General features: G+C 32.9%; 2 protein-coding genes across 9 annotated transcripts in view; one reads left to right on the top strand and one right to left on the bottom strand.

Moving 5' to 3' along the window:
* The window catches only part of CTNNA3 (catenin alpha 3), a 1,773,069-nt gene that overhangs the window by 1,154,696 nt on the left and 601,553 nt on the right, over positions 1-16,820 (bottom strand). The window lies entirely within an intron of this gene.
* Positions 1-16,820, top strand: part of LRRTM3 (leucine rich repeat transmembrane neuronal 3) — a 189,765-nt gene that overhangs the window by 162,461 nt on the left and 10,484 nt on the right. For 2 of the 3 annotated variants that reach the window (XR_012512832.1, XR_012512833.1), the window contains exon 3: positions 10,590-11,141. Coding sequence is in view for 1 of the 3 variants with exons in the window: in XM_003928686.4 (XP_003928735.1) it covers positions 10,590-10,799 (210 nt within the window). In the remaining 2 variants the exon portion in view is untranslated. Of the gene's footprint in view, positions 1-10,589; positions 14,221-16,820 lie in introns of those variants that run through there. The other variant, XM_003928686.4, reaches the window with a different exon arrangement.

Genomic DNA, 16,820 nt, shown 5'->3' on the forward strand with positions numbered 1-16,820 from the left:
AGGATAAAGTGCAGACATTTTGCAACTTACAGGGGGCAGATTACCAAATTAAGGGATGATTATCTTATTTTTAATATTCTTTTTAAAAGTTTTATATATTTAGATATACAATTTATACCTTCTAGAATATAAATGTATGAAAATCATTTAAAAATAAAAGTTTCAGATAAAAATAATAGAAGTTTTAAAAATAATTAAAATCAAATAAAAAGTAAAGTGGATCTCAAACATCATAATGCAGCGCTGTGTGCCTCATCATTACTGTCGATTTCTGCTCACTCATTTTCTCTCTCTACCTCTAAGCTACTGTCATAATGGCCTGGATTCTGACATAATTAGATTTTAACCGATTATCTCAGTCATATAGTTCCTATAAAGCCAAATCATCCTGGGATGGAGGTTTGTGATTTCTTCTCAGACTATATTAACAAAGCCTTACTCTTCTATTTCATTCATTCAAGTATTCATTTTTTCAATAAATACACATATAGTGCTTAATAAGTTTAAGGAATCATGTGAGACAATATAAGGCATGGAGAAATATGATTAGTCATAGATTCTTGTGCTAAAAACGGTTATGGCCTAATATGAGATAAAATATCTATGCAAATAAAGACATTATTCATTAACGCAGCTACCATACAACCCCTCTGTCACTACTGTCATATTTTCCAATCTTGTCTATTGATCAGTATCTTCCATGCTTCTTGTCTCTGTCCTTCTGCTTTTGTGAATGCCTGGAACCCCAAACTCTTTTAGAGTGAGTTTTGTTCCTATTCTGCCTCCAGAGATTTGCTTGCCAGTCTTAGACCTTCAGCATCTCTCTATATTAAAAAAAAAAAAAAAAAAATAGAAAAAAATATTGTATGTCTAAAGATAGACATACAATAAAAGTAGTACTGTGGAAATATCATAATTAAAAGAGAAAGAAAGTAAGAACAAGAGTGAGGGAATAAGTGAGTGAATGAGTGAAAAGTTGAGAGACACCAACTAGGGAGATAAGAAATGCTTTTCCTGTATGGAATCCTCTCTCCTCCACGTGCTAGGCATGTGTTGGAATGCTTTATGTTCCATCTATAATCCCTCAGGATGAGAACTTGGTGTATGGCCCAGAGAAAGCATTCGGCAAACCTTCATGGAAGGAATGAGTGAATAAATTAATAAATGAATATTTCTCTTTGGTTTTATAGACACTAGCATGTGAATTTATAAAAACAATGCATATAGCCAATCCCTTTTTATTTTTTCTTGCAAAACTGAAATAAAATGTTTTGTAAAACACAAAATACATTCATTCGAAAGTGGCCACATCATTTAAATAGTTAAGATTTTTTTTTATTTTAAAGATAAAGGATGCCTGCATTATGTAAGACTCTTCTTGTTACTTAGATGGACTAGAGGCATTACTTGAAAACAAATTTGCATGACTCCCAGAAAGATACCAAAATTCAGAATGTTTTTTCAGTCTCTAAATGCATTTTGATGCAAGGAGAACAGTGACCTTTCAAATAGAACTCTTATTTTTTTTTCACTTTATATTGTAACTCTTCAGGATTTCACTATAATTAAGTTTTTGCACAAACAGCACTAAAAGAATTATTATACTCCTGCAAACAATGTTTTCTCTCTCATTATTCTCAAGTTACAGGCACTTGAAAATATGCAACTTTATATTGAGTTCTTGCCTTATTATCCTACACTGTCAGTTCTCCATATTCATGGGATCTACATTCATAAACTCAACTAACTACAAATTGAAAATATACAACAAGGAAAACAATAAAAATAACAATATAATTAAAAATAATACAAATAGAACAATACAGTTTAATGACTACTTAGATAGCATACACATTGTATTAGGTATTATGAGCAATCTACAGGTGATTTTAAACATACAGGAGGATATATGTAGGTTAAATGGAGGATGCATGTAGGTTAAATGTAAATACTATGCATCATTTTATATAAGGGACTCATATAAATCTAAGGGTCCCCATAGGTTTTGCTATTGGTCCTAGAGCCAATGCCCCACAGATACTGAGGGAGGACTGTACTTGTGGCCTCATGATAGTACTTGTTACTTTAGTTGGCCATTGAGCTCTTAAGAAAATATAAAAATTAAGTACCAGGGCCTGAATTACATTTAAGAATTGTAAAGATATTTTAATACATTAGGTTTTTAAATTTAAAGATAGATAACATAAATTCAGGCTCTTAATTATGTGCTTCTTCAAAGTGTTTTCTGAAAAAATAATTTACTAGTGGAATCAAGACAATTAAAATTAATGGGCCAACATTCTGTCGTACTCACACAAATTAACCATTGGACTGCTAAAGAGTTCCAGGAGATAGATTGCTCTTCAAACAAATAAATCACTTTCAAAGTAAATTATATTATCTCCGTGGGAGAGTCCATAAAGTATATATTGAATTACTTCTCAACAATATGAACTCTTGCCAACAAATCTGAAAAACAACATTATTTTCAAAGGAAAAAGATGGCTACCTCATTTTGCACACCCAAAGGGTCAATGATACAGTTGAGTCAGCCAATCAAATAAATATGTGAATGTGTGTATATGTGTATGTGTGTATGTGTGTGTGTGTGTGTGTTTGTGTGTGTGTGTGTATACACATACACAATATCTTGTCTCCTAGGCCCTTCTGTCCATTGCCTTCCTTTACTGTCTTGCATTATTTGTTCATCTCTTTCACAAGCCTATAATTTTGCCAGAGAGCAGAAATTGTGTCTTCACATGTTTGTTCTCCATATCCCAGTTCTGTACTTTGGCAGCACCTGCCTAGCAATGTTTACATACAGAAAGAAATTCAAGACAAGTATAGTTTCATATGAAACAAGATCAACTACAGATTAATTCAAGTTTCTTTTTGCACATTTTGTTAAATAGAAAAGCTAACATTTTAATTGGAAAATATCTACCAATTTATAAGTAAACACAGGGATCTAACTTTAAAACCCACAAAGGTCTCCCTGAACATTTTTACACATAAATGTATCCAAGAGTATACTTAAAGGATTCCTGTCTCAGCCCTCAGTGTTTTCGAGATTGGATTCTTCTCTCTGCCTTGTATTGGTCAATATGAGTGTAGGAAGAAGCAGAGAATTCTGATTTTGAGCTGTCACTCTCTTACCCACATCCTCAATCCATCATAAACTAAGTTTCTTTCCTGAAGACCAGATATACAAAGCAGCATCATAAAACTACAATATAAGCATAGGCAATCTTAGTATTTACACTAATGAAAATAAGACCCAAATACTGAAAATTCGTGTTACATAGTATCAGATGCTTGTATTGGGTTGACTTCTCTAGGGTCTAAGGCCAGTAAGAATTAGCGTGATAGACAGGCAACAAAATGTAGTGGTTAAGAAAGCAGGCAACAACTTAGGCAACTCAGTACATGCGTGATTTTATACTAATTATTTAAACTATCTTAAGTCTTCCTTTTCTCAACTGTTAGTAGTTTTAGAAGGCTTAAAATAGACAACTTTAGCATTTAGTATACTACCTGTGCTACATAGTAAATGCTCAAGTAAAGACAGTGAAATAATGAAGAGAATGCTAAAGACCGCCCAGGCCAGGTCAACTGATAGATGCAACCAATGTCTACAGCTTCTGCTGGTGGCTGGACAGAGTAACAGCTGCAGAAATCCTAGAGAAACTAAGGTAGAACCTGGGGCAATATCTAGGCCGTCCCTGACACTGCCAGTAGAAAAGGTATTTTCAATCAAGGGTTTCTTAATATTACTCAGATAGTACCAAAGGGACAGCTAGGTAAAACTACCAGCCTTTACATAAAGGTCAAACTCGATAGGACAAAATAGATGTTGATAGCCAATCTCCAAACACACATCAAATTGCGCATATCCTAGCAAAACCCAAAGCTAGTTATGAAAATCAGCTTATGTAAATGAAACAGTAAGTAGAGTCATCGAATGAACAAGAATAAAGTCTTTGGCAAGTGTATTTTTTAGAAATTAAAACGTTTATTTAAGTAAATTGAGAATTTCAAAGGCAGTGTGATACACATACAAACATACGTGTACATATTTAAGAAATATACGTAAATAATATATTTAAGGAAGCTAATTTCCCAGAATCAAGTATATTTCAAATTCCACTTCTTTCCAAAGACAAAGAATAACGCTTTAGACATGACCCTCCCCAATAAAAAGGAAAACAAAAGAAGAAAGTATTTACTATTTTCCACATATTGCTTAACATTTAAATTTAAAATATAGCTAATTTTCTCCAGAACAGATTTGTAAATGTCCGATTTGATTGGCAATTCTACTAATTAGGAGACCACGCATAGTCGCTAAGGTGTAAAAGGGTTATGATACTTTGAGCCAAGATAGTGGCAACAGAGATGAGAGAAGTGCCTGCCACTGAGGCCCAGAAAGTACGTGGCAAATCATGGGACATTTGGAACAAGAGACAGGGTGTCAAAGTAGATGGGCATTAAGTAGATTAAGCTGACTTAATCTAGTAAGTGTTCCCTGTAACAAAACAGGGACCAGGGGAAGAAGAACCAGTTTGTATTTGGAGATAATGAGCTCAGTTTGAATCAAATTTAAAGACAAATTAGAAAAATATCATTAACTAGAAAAAAGATTGAAATGCCTATTTCTTATTTTATATGTTAGTAGGTGGAAATAAACTCAGCCGAAAACCCATAAGTTTAGTGGCTGAAAAATAAAAGTAAAATAATAGGCCTCTGAATTCCAAGACAAAATGGAGAAAAACATCATCTTGATAGTGATAAGGGCTGCAGCTAAAAACTGAATTCCTTCATTAAGGTTTCTTTCAGTATATGCAGATGATCAAAACGATATTTACAAAAACCCTAAAATATCATCTTTTCAACAACACAGAGGTAGAAAACTTGCTAGATAATATTCAGCCTTATAAAAATGGGAAGATTTCTCCTGTGATATATGAGGATAGCATGAGCATTCTCTCAAAGACAATCCGTAGAAATATTTATTCATACTAAAATCTCTATTCAGAAATAACACTTACCAAGCAAACTAGAGAGAAAATTCTAGATAGAGAAAAAAATAGCCTTTTTGTTATTCCTTCACAAAAGTAGACTGCCATTTTCTGTTCTTCAAAATATTTTGTACTTAAAATCATCTTTTCTATCCAACAGAAGAGATTTTTCATTTACCTTAACAAACTAGTTATGAGAAATTCATATGAATGTTCATATATATACACCAATATTTGTACAAATATACCTAAATATTACTTATATAGTTAATATGCGGTACAAATAATTATTCTTACTGAATCACAAATTAGAAATGTTATAAAACTATTCTTTCTTTTTATAATTACAAACTCAAATAATACATATGAATGGGGAAAAGACCATTAGTAATTACTTTTTTTTAATCATCTAACTTTATACTTTTTATGTGAAAGGCACATGACATTGATGTTAATACGAGACAGTGATATGAGACTTGAGACATCACTGGGAATTACTGCTAGGGCAAACATCATTGATGTCAAGACCCTACTACTTTAGCAGAATCAAAATTTTTCCTAAGGGAATTTCCTAAATAATAGGTCAGCTACGACTGCTCATTGTTACAATAGTATACGATGATTTTCTTAGCTCAGAGTACACATGATAATGCTTTCTAGAGAGTAAGTGTTTATATCCCTGAATCTCCACTATTCACAGCCTTATGAATAATTACCTTGGAAAATGGTGATTTAGAGCATTAAAAGAAACCAGGAGTAATGATAAATAGGAGTTTAGCAGGTTAAAATACACTGAAAGAAACTTAATTCTCAGACAGATATGACAAGAAATATTCTATGGACACTTTACATAGAGCCTTGTAACAAAAGATCTGGGGGAGCAAATGCCTCATTAGATTTAAATATCCTATTGCCCTTCCTGATTTATTCCAACTAGCTAGTTCAGATACCTAGGATAACCGTTTATTTAACAAAATAATGTATTTGGGTAATGTTTAGGTAGGATGACTAGGTCACTTGTTGTCCAAAATGGGACAATAAGCATAAACTGGGACTGTACCGTTGAACACCCTATTCACAGGAGAAAGCATGTTAATAAAAATCAGGTAAAAATGGAGAAAGAGAGAGAGAGAAAGTTACTGCGAAAAAAAGAAAAGGAAAAAGGACCCAAGATCACTTGATGGTTATTTGAAGAGAATGAAATTTACTGCGAGTTGGTGACAGGAAGGGAGCTACATGTTTGAGTCAAACAGGTTTTTTTTTAATGCCAGCTGCTAACCCTCTCCATTACTACCCAGCCACCAGTCATTTTTTGGTGCAAAGACCTACCCTCCCAACAAAACTGAAGCACCTGCCACAAAAGATTGCTGAATTACAGTCGCTGTCCAAACTGCTGCATGAAGTATTTACCCTGGTATGAAAAATGCTATATGCAGATTTTAATTTCTTATCATTTTAGATTGTTTATTTGAAACATAAATAGGTTGCATCCTAGTGACATTCCTTTTTCAAATTATGACACTATCACAAATTGTCATTTGCCACATTCTCAAACAACTGACTATAATTTGAGAGGCACAGATAATCACCCCTTCATGGAAGAACTAAAGAATACCTCTTAAGGCAATAATGTCACGTCAGGCAATGTGGAGTGCGTTGCTACTTGAGGAGAAAATGTGCTGCGCACTTAACATCTGACTTCTTACTTGAATTAATGTATGTCAGAACCTAATGCCTTACACTGAGAAAGTCATCAACATATGATGTTGATGTAGAGAAGAAAAGATACTACAAACAATGTATGTAATATTTTTCATGAGGGAAGACTTGCTTTGACCAGGAAGTAATTTTCTAATTATGAATAATTAGAAGCAAAAATATCCCTCCCATAGAGACTTAGATAATAAAGAATATTTATTTTTATCTTTGTTACATTTAGGAATCATATTTTGTGTAATCAATGTTAAAAATTACATGTAATTTCTGTGCTACATGGATATTATAATGAAATAAGTATTTCCTCATATCATAGCCTTTTCGTGTCATCTCAGTGAACAATGAACTAGGTCCTTTAAACTTAAGAAAAATTTATTTTTATATTACATATTTTAAAATACATGATAACACTTTTATTTAATATAAATATCTAGTGAATTATTATGTATAGAAGCTGCTTGAAACAGTATATAATTAAAAAGAAAATTACTGAGTATATTCTATTCCTAAATCATTTGGTCCTTCCACTGAAATTTAGGTTCTACACATTGTCAAGCACGGTGCCTCGTATATCATACAGCTTCGATAATTTTTATCCATCTAATTAGCCACAAAAGAATAAACATACCTTATGCTACATCTGTATAAAATATTTAGAAATTAAAAATCGAGAAAGAAATGACATAAAGTTAATAAAATACTTTATACATTAAAAAATTATGCCAGGCACAGTGGCTCACGCCTGTAATCCCAGTACTTTGGCAGGCCAAGGCAGGTGGATCACGAGGTCAAGAGATTGAGACCATCCTGGCCAACATAGTTAAACCCCATCTCTACTGAAAATACAAAAATTAATTGGGTGTGGTGGTGCATGCTTGTAGTCCCAGCTATTTGGGAGGCTGAGGCAGGATAATCACTTGAACCTGGGAAGCAGAGGTTGCAGTGAGCTGAGATCACGCCACTGCACTCCAGCCTAGTGAAGGAGCAAGACTCCGTCTCCAAAAAAGGGAAAAAATTAACTTACTTGCCATTCCAATAAAATTGCCAATGCAAAATGTTCACAGATCAACAAAGATTTACCCGAATGCAATTAGAAAAATTTATGAGTAAATGTACATACATGTGTTTGCATATACCATAACATACACATATCCATAGGTATATTATATTTACATGAATCTTATATATATGTCATAAATGTGTAAAAGTGATCCAAAACCGATGTATCAGCAAAATTTGTATTTTCTGTGCCTGATTCAAATGATTTTGAAACTATAAGTAGTTGGCTATAAGTTCATACATACATGTGTATATACATATATATTTATACATCATATATATGTATCTGTATGTGTGTACCCCTATATACACCCATGAGTATATATCCAATGCTAAGTCTCTTAGATTTTCCAAATCATTTAAGTCAACTGGGAAAAATCTATTGTGATGTTGTATTCAGACATGGCCAGCTATTACATTCTACTTACTGATACATCTTACTATGTTATTTTGTTGTTAATAAGATAGAATCAACTTTAAAATGCACTGTCAATTGTAGAGAAATTATATATGTTTAAAATTTACATTGCTTATAAGCTCCATTCTAATATCAGAAATATTGAAATGTGAAAAAGTATGTATTTATATTAAAACAGTATAATCATGATGTAAGGTACTTCAAAATAAGACATATCCAACAGTAAGAAATTCACTAAAGAAAATATTACATGAGATTTTAAAAAGAGATAATCAGAGCTAACTGTTTAATTGATAATGGTTCAAATTAGGACTTGCACTCTACATACCAGTAGCCTCTAAACGTTAAATCAAGCAGGAAATTGTGTGTGCACAAACACACACACATAGAATCAATGTATCATGGTTTATTATTTTTCATAAATCATGGCCATAGAAATTATAAATTATTCACAGTAGAGTTAATTCCAAGTAGGCCAAAAATGATTCTGCATATAAGTTTCCATGACAAATAAGAACAAGTATATAAAATCCTACAGATACATGACCCATAACACATTACAGAGCACTGATTTCCCAGAGGATAATGTAAAATTCATGTACCCAGTAACAGTTCTATTTTTGTTCTCTTCTATAACTCAGATCTATTCATGCCGTACATTTACTTTTACATAAAAATATTTTTTAGTTATCTGGGCTATTTCATCTGTGACAACAAGATTCTTATTTATTTTAAATATGAGTATCCTATTTTACTCTGAAGCATTTTTTTATGATCTTTCTGTCACCTTGATCATTTTTTAAAGTGTATAACATCTTTCATTCACATATCAGATAATTTCTTGTTTTAAATCCTAAAAATTCACATAAACAGGAAGAATTACTCAGGAATTTCATTTAATGAACTGGATTATACTTCTCTTTCTGAGAACTAAGCTCTATATATTTGATATGCTGGAATATTCCTATTATAAGCAAATAATCTCAAAAGAAATGATTAGTTTTATTTTTATTTTTGATTACTTTTATTAAAGAGAGAAAAGGTAATATTTGCTCCATGAATTTTCACTGAAGTAGAAATAAATGTAAGTAGAACAGTAGGGATGGAAACAGAAAAAACGGTTCTAATGCATGCAGAGGAGGGGTAAGAAAGTAAATATGCAGTTAATAAAAGAATAACACCTAGGCCTTCTATTTTTCGTAGCTTTGGGCTCAAATTTCAGTTGAGATCAGAAGGGAATTTCGTCTTATGTGCTCAAACAAATATACATTTCCTCTGTTCACCAAACAAGAATGACAGAAGCTTTTATCTGCTGGAGAATTTAACAACATCAATTAGTAATTAGGATATTAAACCAAGATCAGGACTGAAGGTTCCTGAAATCTGCCTGCTTTTTAGGACAAGGTTTTATCTCACTGAAAAAGAAATGGGAAATCTCTTGAGACTCTGACATCTGATTATATATCAGGCTCCCCTCTGTCTGTAACATGTATGTTTCCCTTCCTCTCACCATGGTCATGTTGCTTTTTCCCTCACCTCTTTAGAACTTGCTTTCTTTAATTAGCAAGGGAGTCCCTTCCTCATGTATATCACTGGTTCTTTCAAACTAGCATCATCCTTTGATGCTTTTTAGATCTTCATAGGAATCATAGGTTTTTCCTGGGAATACTCTAAACTCATCTAAATTTTAGATATATAGACCAAACTACAGATATTAATATTTTAAGGAGTCTTTATAATAAAATAAATATTAAGAAGTTATGGGTAAGTATAGCCAGAATGGCCTCTGTAGATAATTCTTTTTTGCAATGGTTATCAAAGTGTGGTGTGTGTATTAATGGTGCAGCATCATACGAGAACTTGCAAGAAATGCAGATTCTAGGACCTATCCCCGACCTACTGTATGAGAAACTTGGGTGGCAAGGGGTTGACCAGTTAAAGAAGTGGGTGGTGATTTTCACACATGCTAAAGTTTGAGAATCGCTCTTGTTCTGTTGCAGCCTAAACAAATAATAGGACTAATTAACCCTAATAATAATAATAGTATTTCTCAGTTCGAAAAACACAATTTTATCCCAGTTAGGGAAAGCAATCTTCTGACTGTTCCAATAAAGCTTTTATCATTTTTAGAACCATGCAGGCTACTGCTTATCTGAATCTTACAGTAAAGAATTAAGCAGTTTCAAACCCAGTATTTAAAACTGTCACACCGATCTCACTATATGAGAATGAGGGACATTAGCAAGATAATGTGGGGACACCTGGGCCACAGGGCCACAGATAGAAGGTTAGTCTGGTCAGCACTTCAGTCTCCAAATCTTTCCCCTAAAGTTGTCTTTCTTTCTATAACTGACTTTTCTCATGTCATTTTTCCCCAGATACCTTTATCAATGAATGTGTCAACCTTTCTGGCATACGACCAGCCCACAATAAGTTACTGTGGGGTGCATCATGAACTGCTCTCCCATAAGTCCTTTGAAACGAATGCACAGGAAGATACGATGGAAACACACCTAGAGACTGAGCTGGACCTGAGCACAATCACAACAGCTGGCCGAATCAGTGACCATAAACAGCAGCTAGCTTAACTGAGATCACTGGTAGCCAAGGGTTGCTACCAAACTTCGTAACCTCAAGGACAAAATGAGGGAGATGTGTTCATTGCGGACTCTAAAAACAAAACAAAACACAAAATCCACTGTTCAAAGAAACAAAAAATCCAAGATTGATTCATGAAATAAAGAAGACATGAATTGTTTTAGTCTACACTTTGTAATTAGCTAAGTTGTGCAGTATTTTTTGACTTAAACAGAGTATGACCCTGAAAAATAAAAGAATCTTTTTTTCAAAACTCATCCTACCTACCTGTAAAAACTGTACAAAGCTAATGTATTTTTCATATTGTAAAGTTTCAATGATAGAAACAACTGGTATGTACAGTACCATAATTTAATTACATTTTACTTTAAAACCTTTACATATTTCAGTTCTAAAATTTTAACTTAACAATTATTTCTTGTGTTATTCAGAGTTACTCAGTTTTGTAGGGACTGTTTTGTTACTGCTTTTGTGCCCAGAAACCTTGACTCTAAAATTCTGTGCTGTGCGAAACATGCACGATTTTTATTATGCTTACTTGCATAGAATTTTATCTACTTGTTCCAGAAATAATACATTAACCAAAAAAGATTTAATTGTTCAGACTTGTAAGAAGTTCTTCAATTACATAGACAGGTTTTTCTTAAAAATGAAAAAAAGAAATCAAAGATTTTTTAACAGTTCTCAGACTTAACTGTTGCCTTGAATTACAGCCTAGTTTCTAAGCAGTGAAATGTAATGATAAAGAGGGATATTTTAACAACATATTTCTGAATGAATGACTCATTATTTCATTCTTTTGAGTAACCATTGTTAAGGGTTGGGGGGAAGAATGGATGAAACATCACTGGAAACAAAGGCCGTAACCACAGCAACAGACTTTGTGATACAGTTAAAACATGCAGCTGCCAGTGACAAAAACTTTTGTTACATCTCATTATTTTCAGGCCAGGGTGGGAGTTGAGTGACCACCAGTCAGTGAAAAATGTGCCTGGTTCTTAAGACAACTTTTCATTTAGAACTGTGAGACCATATTTTAGAAACATTTCAAAGGAAACATGAATTTTTTTTACATTGTGCATTATATCATTTCTCTCCTGAGGAAGAATTTTAAACATGTTCAGCTCATTCAATATAGATATGAGCCGTGATGGAGGACTTTATCACTGAAGTAAATTGTAAAATCCTTAATGTGTTATAAATTGTTTATGTTGCTATCCATAATGGGATTCACCTCCAAATTATCAAAGAAATAACTCAGAGTTATTTGACACCAGCCCAGATCATATATTGATTATACAACTGTATTATAAAGTTAATTCAAATCACATTAAGAAAACCTGAGTTTTCAGAAGCTGAAATAATCAACTTGTTTGTGTTGTTTGCTTGACATAGGTTATTGTTTGAAAATATTGTTACTTTATCAATAGTAATCACACATTCTTGTTTCTTTTTAATGGAAAACTGCAAGTTTCAATTACTGTTGCACTAGAAGCGCTTTTTATGTTGTCATTTTATATTCATGCCACCATAATTAGATTGAAAATACATCAATCGAACAGGAGTCAATCAAAACAATGAAGAAAATAACTGAAAACAATGTCAAACGTTTAAATTTTTCTCTCTTCCAAAGAAATTATATCTATAAAAGTCTAGTTTTATGCAGGGTTGTCAGAGCAAATTTAAAAGCAATTTCAAGAAGAATGAACTTAAAAACTGTGGAGCAAATTTTTGTTGAAAATATATAAAGTCAGAGAGAGAAACAGATGTAAATGTTGGAAGAAGTAAAATCTATTACTAATTCAAATGAAACTAAATGTCAAACACAGTACTTGTGTCAACTATTTAGCATCCCAGATTTTGTAACATATTTTGCATAAATTATTTGCTATTCAAACATTTTTGTCATTTTAAGTCTAATTTTAATCTTTATGTTTTCCATTTTCTAATTTCCCTGCAATGTATTAGTCTTAGAGTATTATTAATTTTCTACATTGAGATTTGGCTTTACATCATTAGCAAATTTATAAAGGGTTATAAATCTATTATTTGTGAGTCTAAAATCAAATGCGAAATTTTATTTATTATGTAAATCAAAATGTCATTTGCAAGTTTTCTCATTAGAAGTTGTCCTTGCAAAGTTAGAAAAGGAAGAATTAATTTGTGTGAACAAGCACAAATTAACATATTTGTTAATAAATAGGTTTATTTGCTAATAAACCTATTTGTAAATACATTCAAATTGACAATGATTTTAGGAATGTTACAGTTCCAAAAAGTCTTACAGGTGTATACCCTTGATTTCCTGAAGCAAACCACTTTCTTTCTTAAATATTCTAAGTTCATCTAAAGTGAACAACTATAAATAGAAGCAATCACCTAGGAACCACAACTCTGTGCAACCAAGGCCCTAAGCTACACCAAATAAGTCAGGATTTTTGAGATTTCTCATCTTTGAAATTCAACCAAAAGGGTCTTTAACAAGAAAAAAAAAAAAGCTGGATTATTACTATTATTTTTGCTTCATTTTTATTCTGCCGCATCCAGGTTAAGGGTGAAGATGGCAACAACCTGCTAGAAAGACTGTCTGGAATCTTTATCACGTATTTGCAATTTTTATCTGTTTTTGTCTAAAACTTTCATTTCTATCTTTTTCAGCATTTGATAATCTCCCATTTCCTCCTTCTAACCCCCATTCCTATGTCTCCCTTCCTGTCTATTCCTCACCGATTTAAACAACTGAAATGTTTACTTATGTTTGCAGCTGAAAAATGGAGAGTTTGACCCAGCATGGTTACAATAACAGCCAGCAGCTGAAGCAAACAATAAACTTATGCAGTGTTTTGAGGTTTACAAACCACATTTTACATAAATTATCTCATTTTGTCTTCATAACAACCCTGTGAAGACACATTTATCTCAAAAAGTTGAGCCCTCGCCCAAAAACACAGTACTAATAATTGGTGCAGTTAAATCCCACTCAAAATTTACAGGCTGTTAGTCTTTCCACTGTACTAAAAGCTTTCTTTGTCTGATCAGAGCCAGAGAACTTCCTGAGATAATGGATAGAACTAAAGAAAAAAATATATATATTTGACATGTTGTTTAGTAATCTCTACTTTAAATCCATTTCTCCATCTGTGAAATATTAGCTAACTGAATTCTTTCTGTGTGCTACTCTGGGCTCTCACATTAAAACTCTGTTCAAAAATTTTGACAAGTCACCTATTTCTTAACATACAAGTTCGTTTGCAAATGTGCAGAACAGATGCTCCCAAGATGTGGATGCATGTAGGCCCCAAGGAACAGACATGAAATCAAGGAAGTGCAAGGAAAGAAACCACAAGGAAAAAAACCAAAGACCTTCTAAATTGAGACTACATAATTATAAAAGAGATCCATAGTACAAGGTTGAACACATGTTCAATACATTGCCAACTGAACACATACTCAATTCGGAGCTAATTAGGAAGACATATAAAATTCTTTTTCTTTTTTTCTTTTGGCAAGATTTCTTAAATCATGATTTTTTTTTTTACTTATAATACTAGAGAACAATTTTCTCTTTTTACCTTATAAGAAAAATAAAATATAATTTATCCAAATTGATGTATAGAACCTAAAATATATGCTAACATGCAAATAATATATTTTACTGATCAACTCATTTTTGTCAAGTCTCTATTTCTAGTCCCTCCTGAATGTTTTAGAAAACCAGGAAACCATACACATTTTTAATACAAATTATGTTTTTACAAGGAAAGAAAACATTTCCAAATTTAACACTCAACACTAATCACATAATCCTAATTTGAACTCAGATCTCTCTGACTCCATAGACTGATTAGAAATAGTAAAATCTTTTTGCAAAAAATATTTTCTAAAATAAAACTATTGTATATGAGAGTAAAACTATATTTGTTTTTGATTGTTCCTGACTGGAAGACAGAGATCATCTCTCAAACTAAATATTCAAAATAAGAAATTGAATGCATGAAAACCAATACCTGATGTGAATTGTTGTTATTAAGGTGTATGAAAGAAATGCAGATGTTTGGGTATACGAAAGCATGTGAAAGGAGAGATTGAGACTGGCAGGTATTTGGCCTCAGGAGAAGAGGCAAAAAATTTCCAGAGTAGATATAATAACATCTCATATTGGCACAGCTGTTAACAGTTTATAATGCTGGGTAATACAACAGTCTTCTAATAGATCAAAAAGTCTCAAGGTACAGATGGACTGGTCTTGCAACAAACAAGAAAGAGCTTCCAACTCCTCCCATGACCTTCTTAGTTTCCGCAGCTGTCCCTAAACAGGGAGGCACCAAGTGCAAAAGACCCAGGAGCAATGTTTTCAAAATTCTGATTTATCCCAAAGGTAGGGTACCTGGACAATCGACATTTTGCCATCAACATTAATGGGAAAGAAATGTTTGAAAATGTAAAACCAAGCAAACACACACACACACACACACACACACACACACACACACACACGGGAAAGAAATGTTTGAAAATGTAAAACCAACCAAACACACACACACACGCACATACACACACACACTCAAAGTGGTGGTGGTTCTTTTTTGAAGGTTTCTCATGACTTCCATTACAGTTTTATTGTGATATAGGAGGCAATTTTTATTTAATTTCTTTAGGGTAAAATCCACGTTTTAAAAGGTCCACCATTTCTTTTTTCCTTTTTTCATTCTATGAAGGACAGTGATCTTTTTTTTTTTTTTTTTTTTTTTTTTGCATTTTAGCTTTTGGGGTACATGTGAAGAACATGCAAGATTGTTGCATAGGTACACACATGGCAGTGTGGTTTGCTGCCTTCCGTCCCCAGTGATCTTAAAGCAGCAGAGTGCCTCAGCCATCTAGGACTTTGACCACTAAGTTTCTTCCTTCTAGCTCTTATTTATAAATTTTGTGTTATATGATATTTGTCTTCCTGAAAAGCTGAGAAAAAATTTGTTTTGTGTAAATCAAATAATATTTCAAATGTATCAAGAGGCCTTGTGATAAAGGAACCTTGAAATTGTTTTCTAATCTGAAATATTACCCACTACTTTATCTTTTTTAAATTGATTTCCATATATCTTGTTATAATGCAGCACACTTTCATCATGTGGTTCAAAGGTTCTGCAAGACAATCTTTGCTTCAGACTATATGAAATGATAGGCTGAATCCAGGTTTTGAGTCAGTCAATATGAGCAATCAGTTTCCGTCATTTCCACTTACTGCCTTTACCTGGAGTAATGTGGAAAATAGTGGTAAGACAACATGGATGGATAACGTTGACAAATAATTTTTTTACTTGTTTAAACATTTTCCACCTATTTTATCCTCAAAGTTACTATTAAGAGGTCAAGATGACTCCAAATCTCTTATGTCTATACTAGATTCACTGAATCAGAATTGCTGGGATGGATCCCAAAATATGCACTGCTAACACATTAGTGAGGTGATACTAATGCATGCTAAGTTTTGAAAAATATTGTTCAAATGAATTTACTTTTCCAAAGTCATTCAATTGTATTATATTCTAATCTAAAATTATGAATTCTTGTGCTTTCCAATATCAATGTGAATCTAGTTTTCTAAGCCTGACTGAACATTTTTCTTGACTGAGGAAAGCATAGCAAAAGACAACTATACATAAAATGCTTGGGTTGCTTCCTGACAGATGGTTGTTTATAGATTTTATTCCCCCTTAACTCTTTCGAGAAGCATATCTGAAAACAGTCTTAAGGCAGCTGGGTTAGTTATTTGTTAGTTGCACCCATGAATATAACAGCTGAAAAGCTGGAGGTGGGGAGAGAGGCAGGAATTTATGATGTATCAGGCACTATGCCCTCCTCATCTCATTCTTAAACCATTTTAGGAAAGAAGTATAATCACTATTTTAAAGAAAGGAAAATAAGGCTCAGGCTAATTAAATAACTTGCCAAGTCTCAGACAGCGGAGTTGAAGATTCAAATCCAGATTTGTTCAACTCTAAGGATGTGTT

This window comes from Saimiri boliviensis, chromosome 12 (assembly GCF_048565385.1).
Source record: "Saimiri boliviensis isolate mSaiBol1 chromosome 12, mSaiBol1.pri, whole genome shotgun sequence".
Classification (NCBI taxonomy): Eukaryota; Metazoa; Chordata; class Mammalia; order Primates; family Cebidae; genus Saimiri; species Saimiri boliviensis.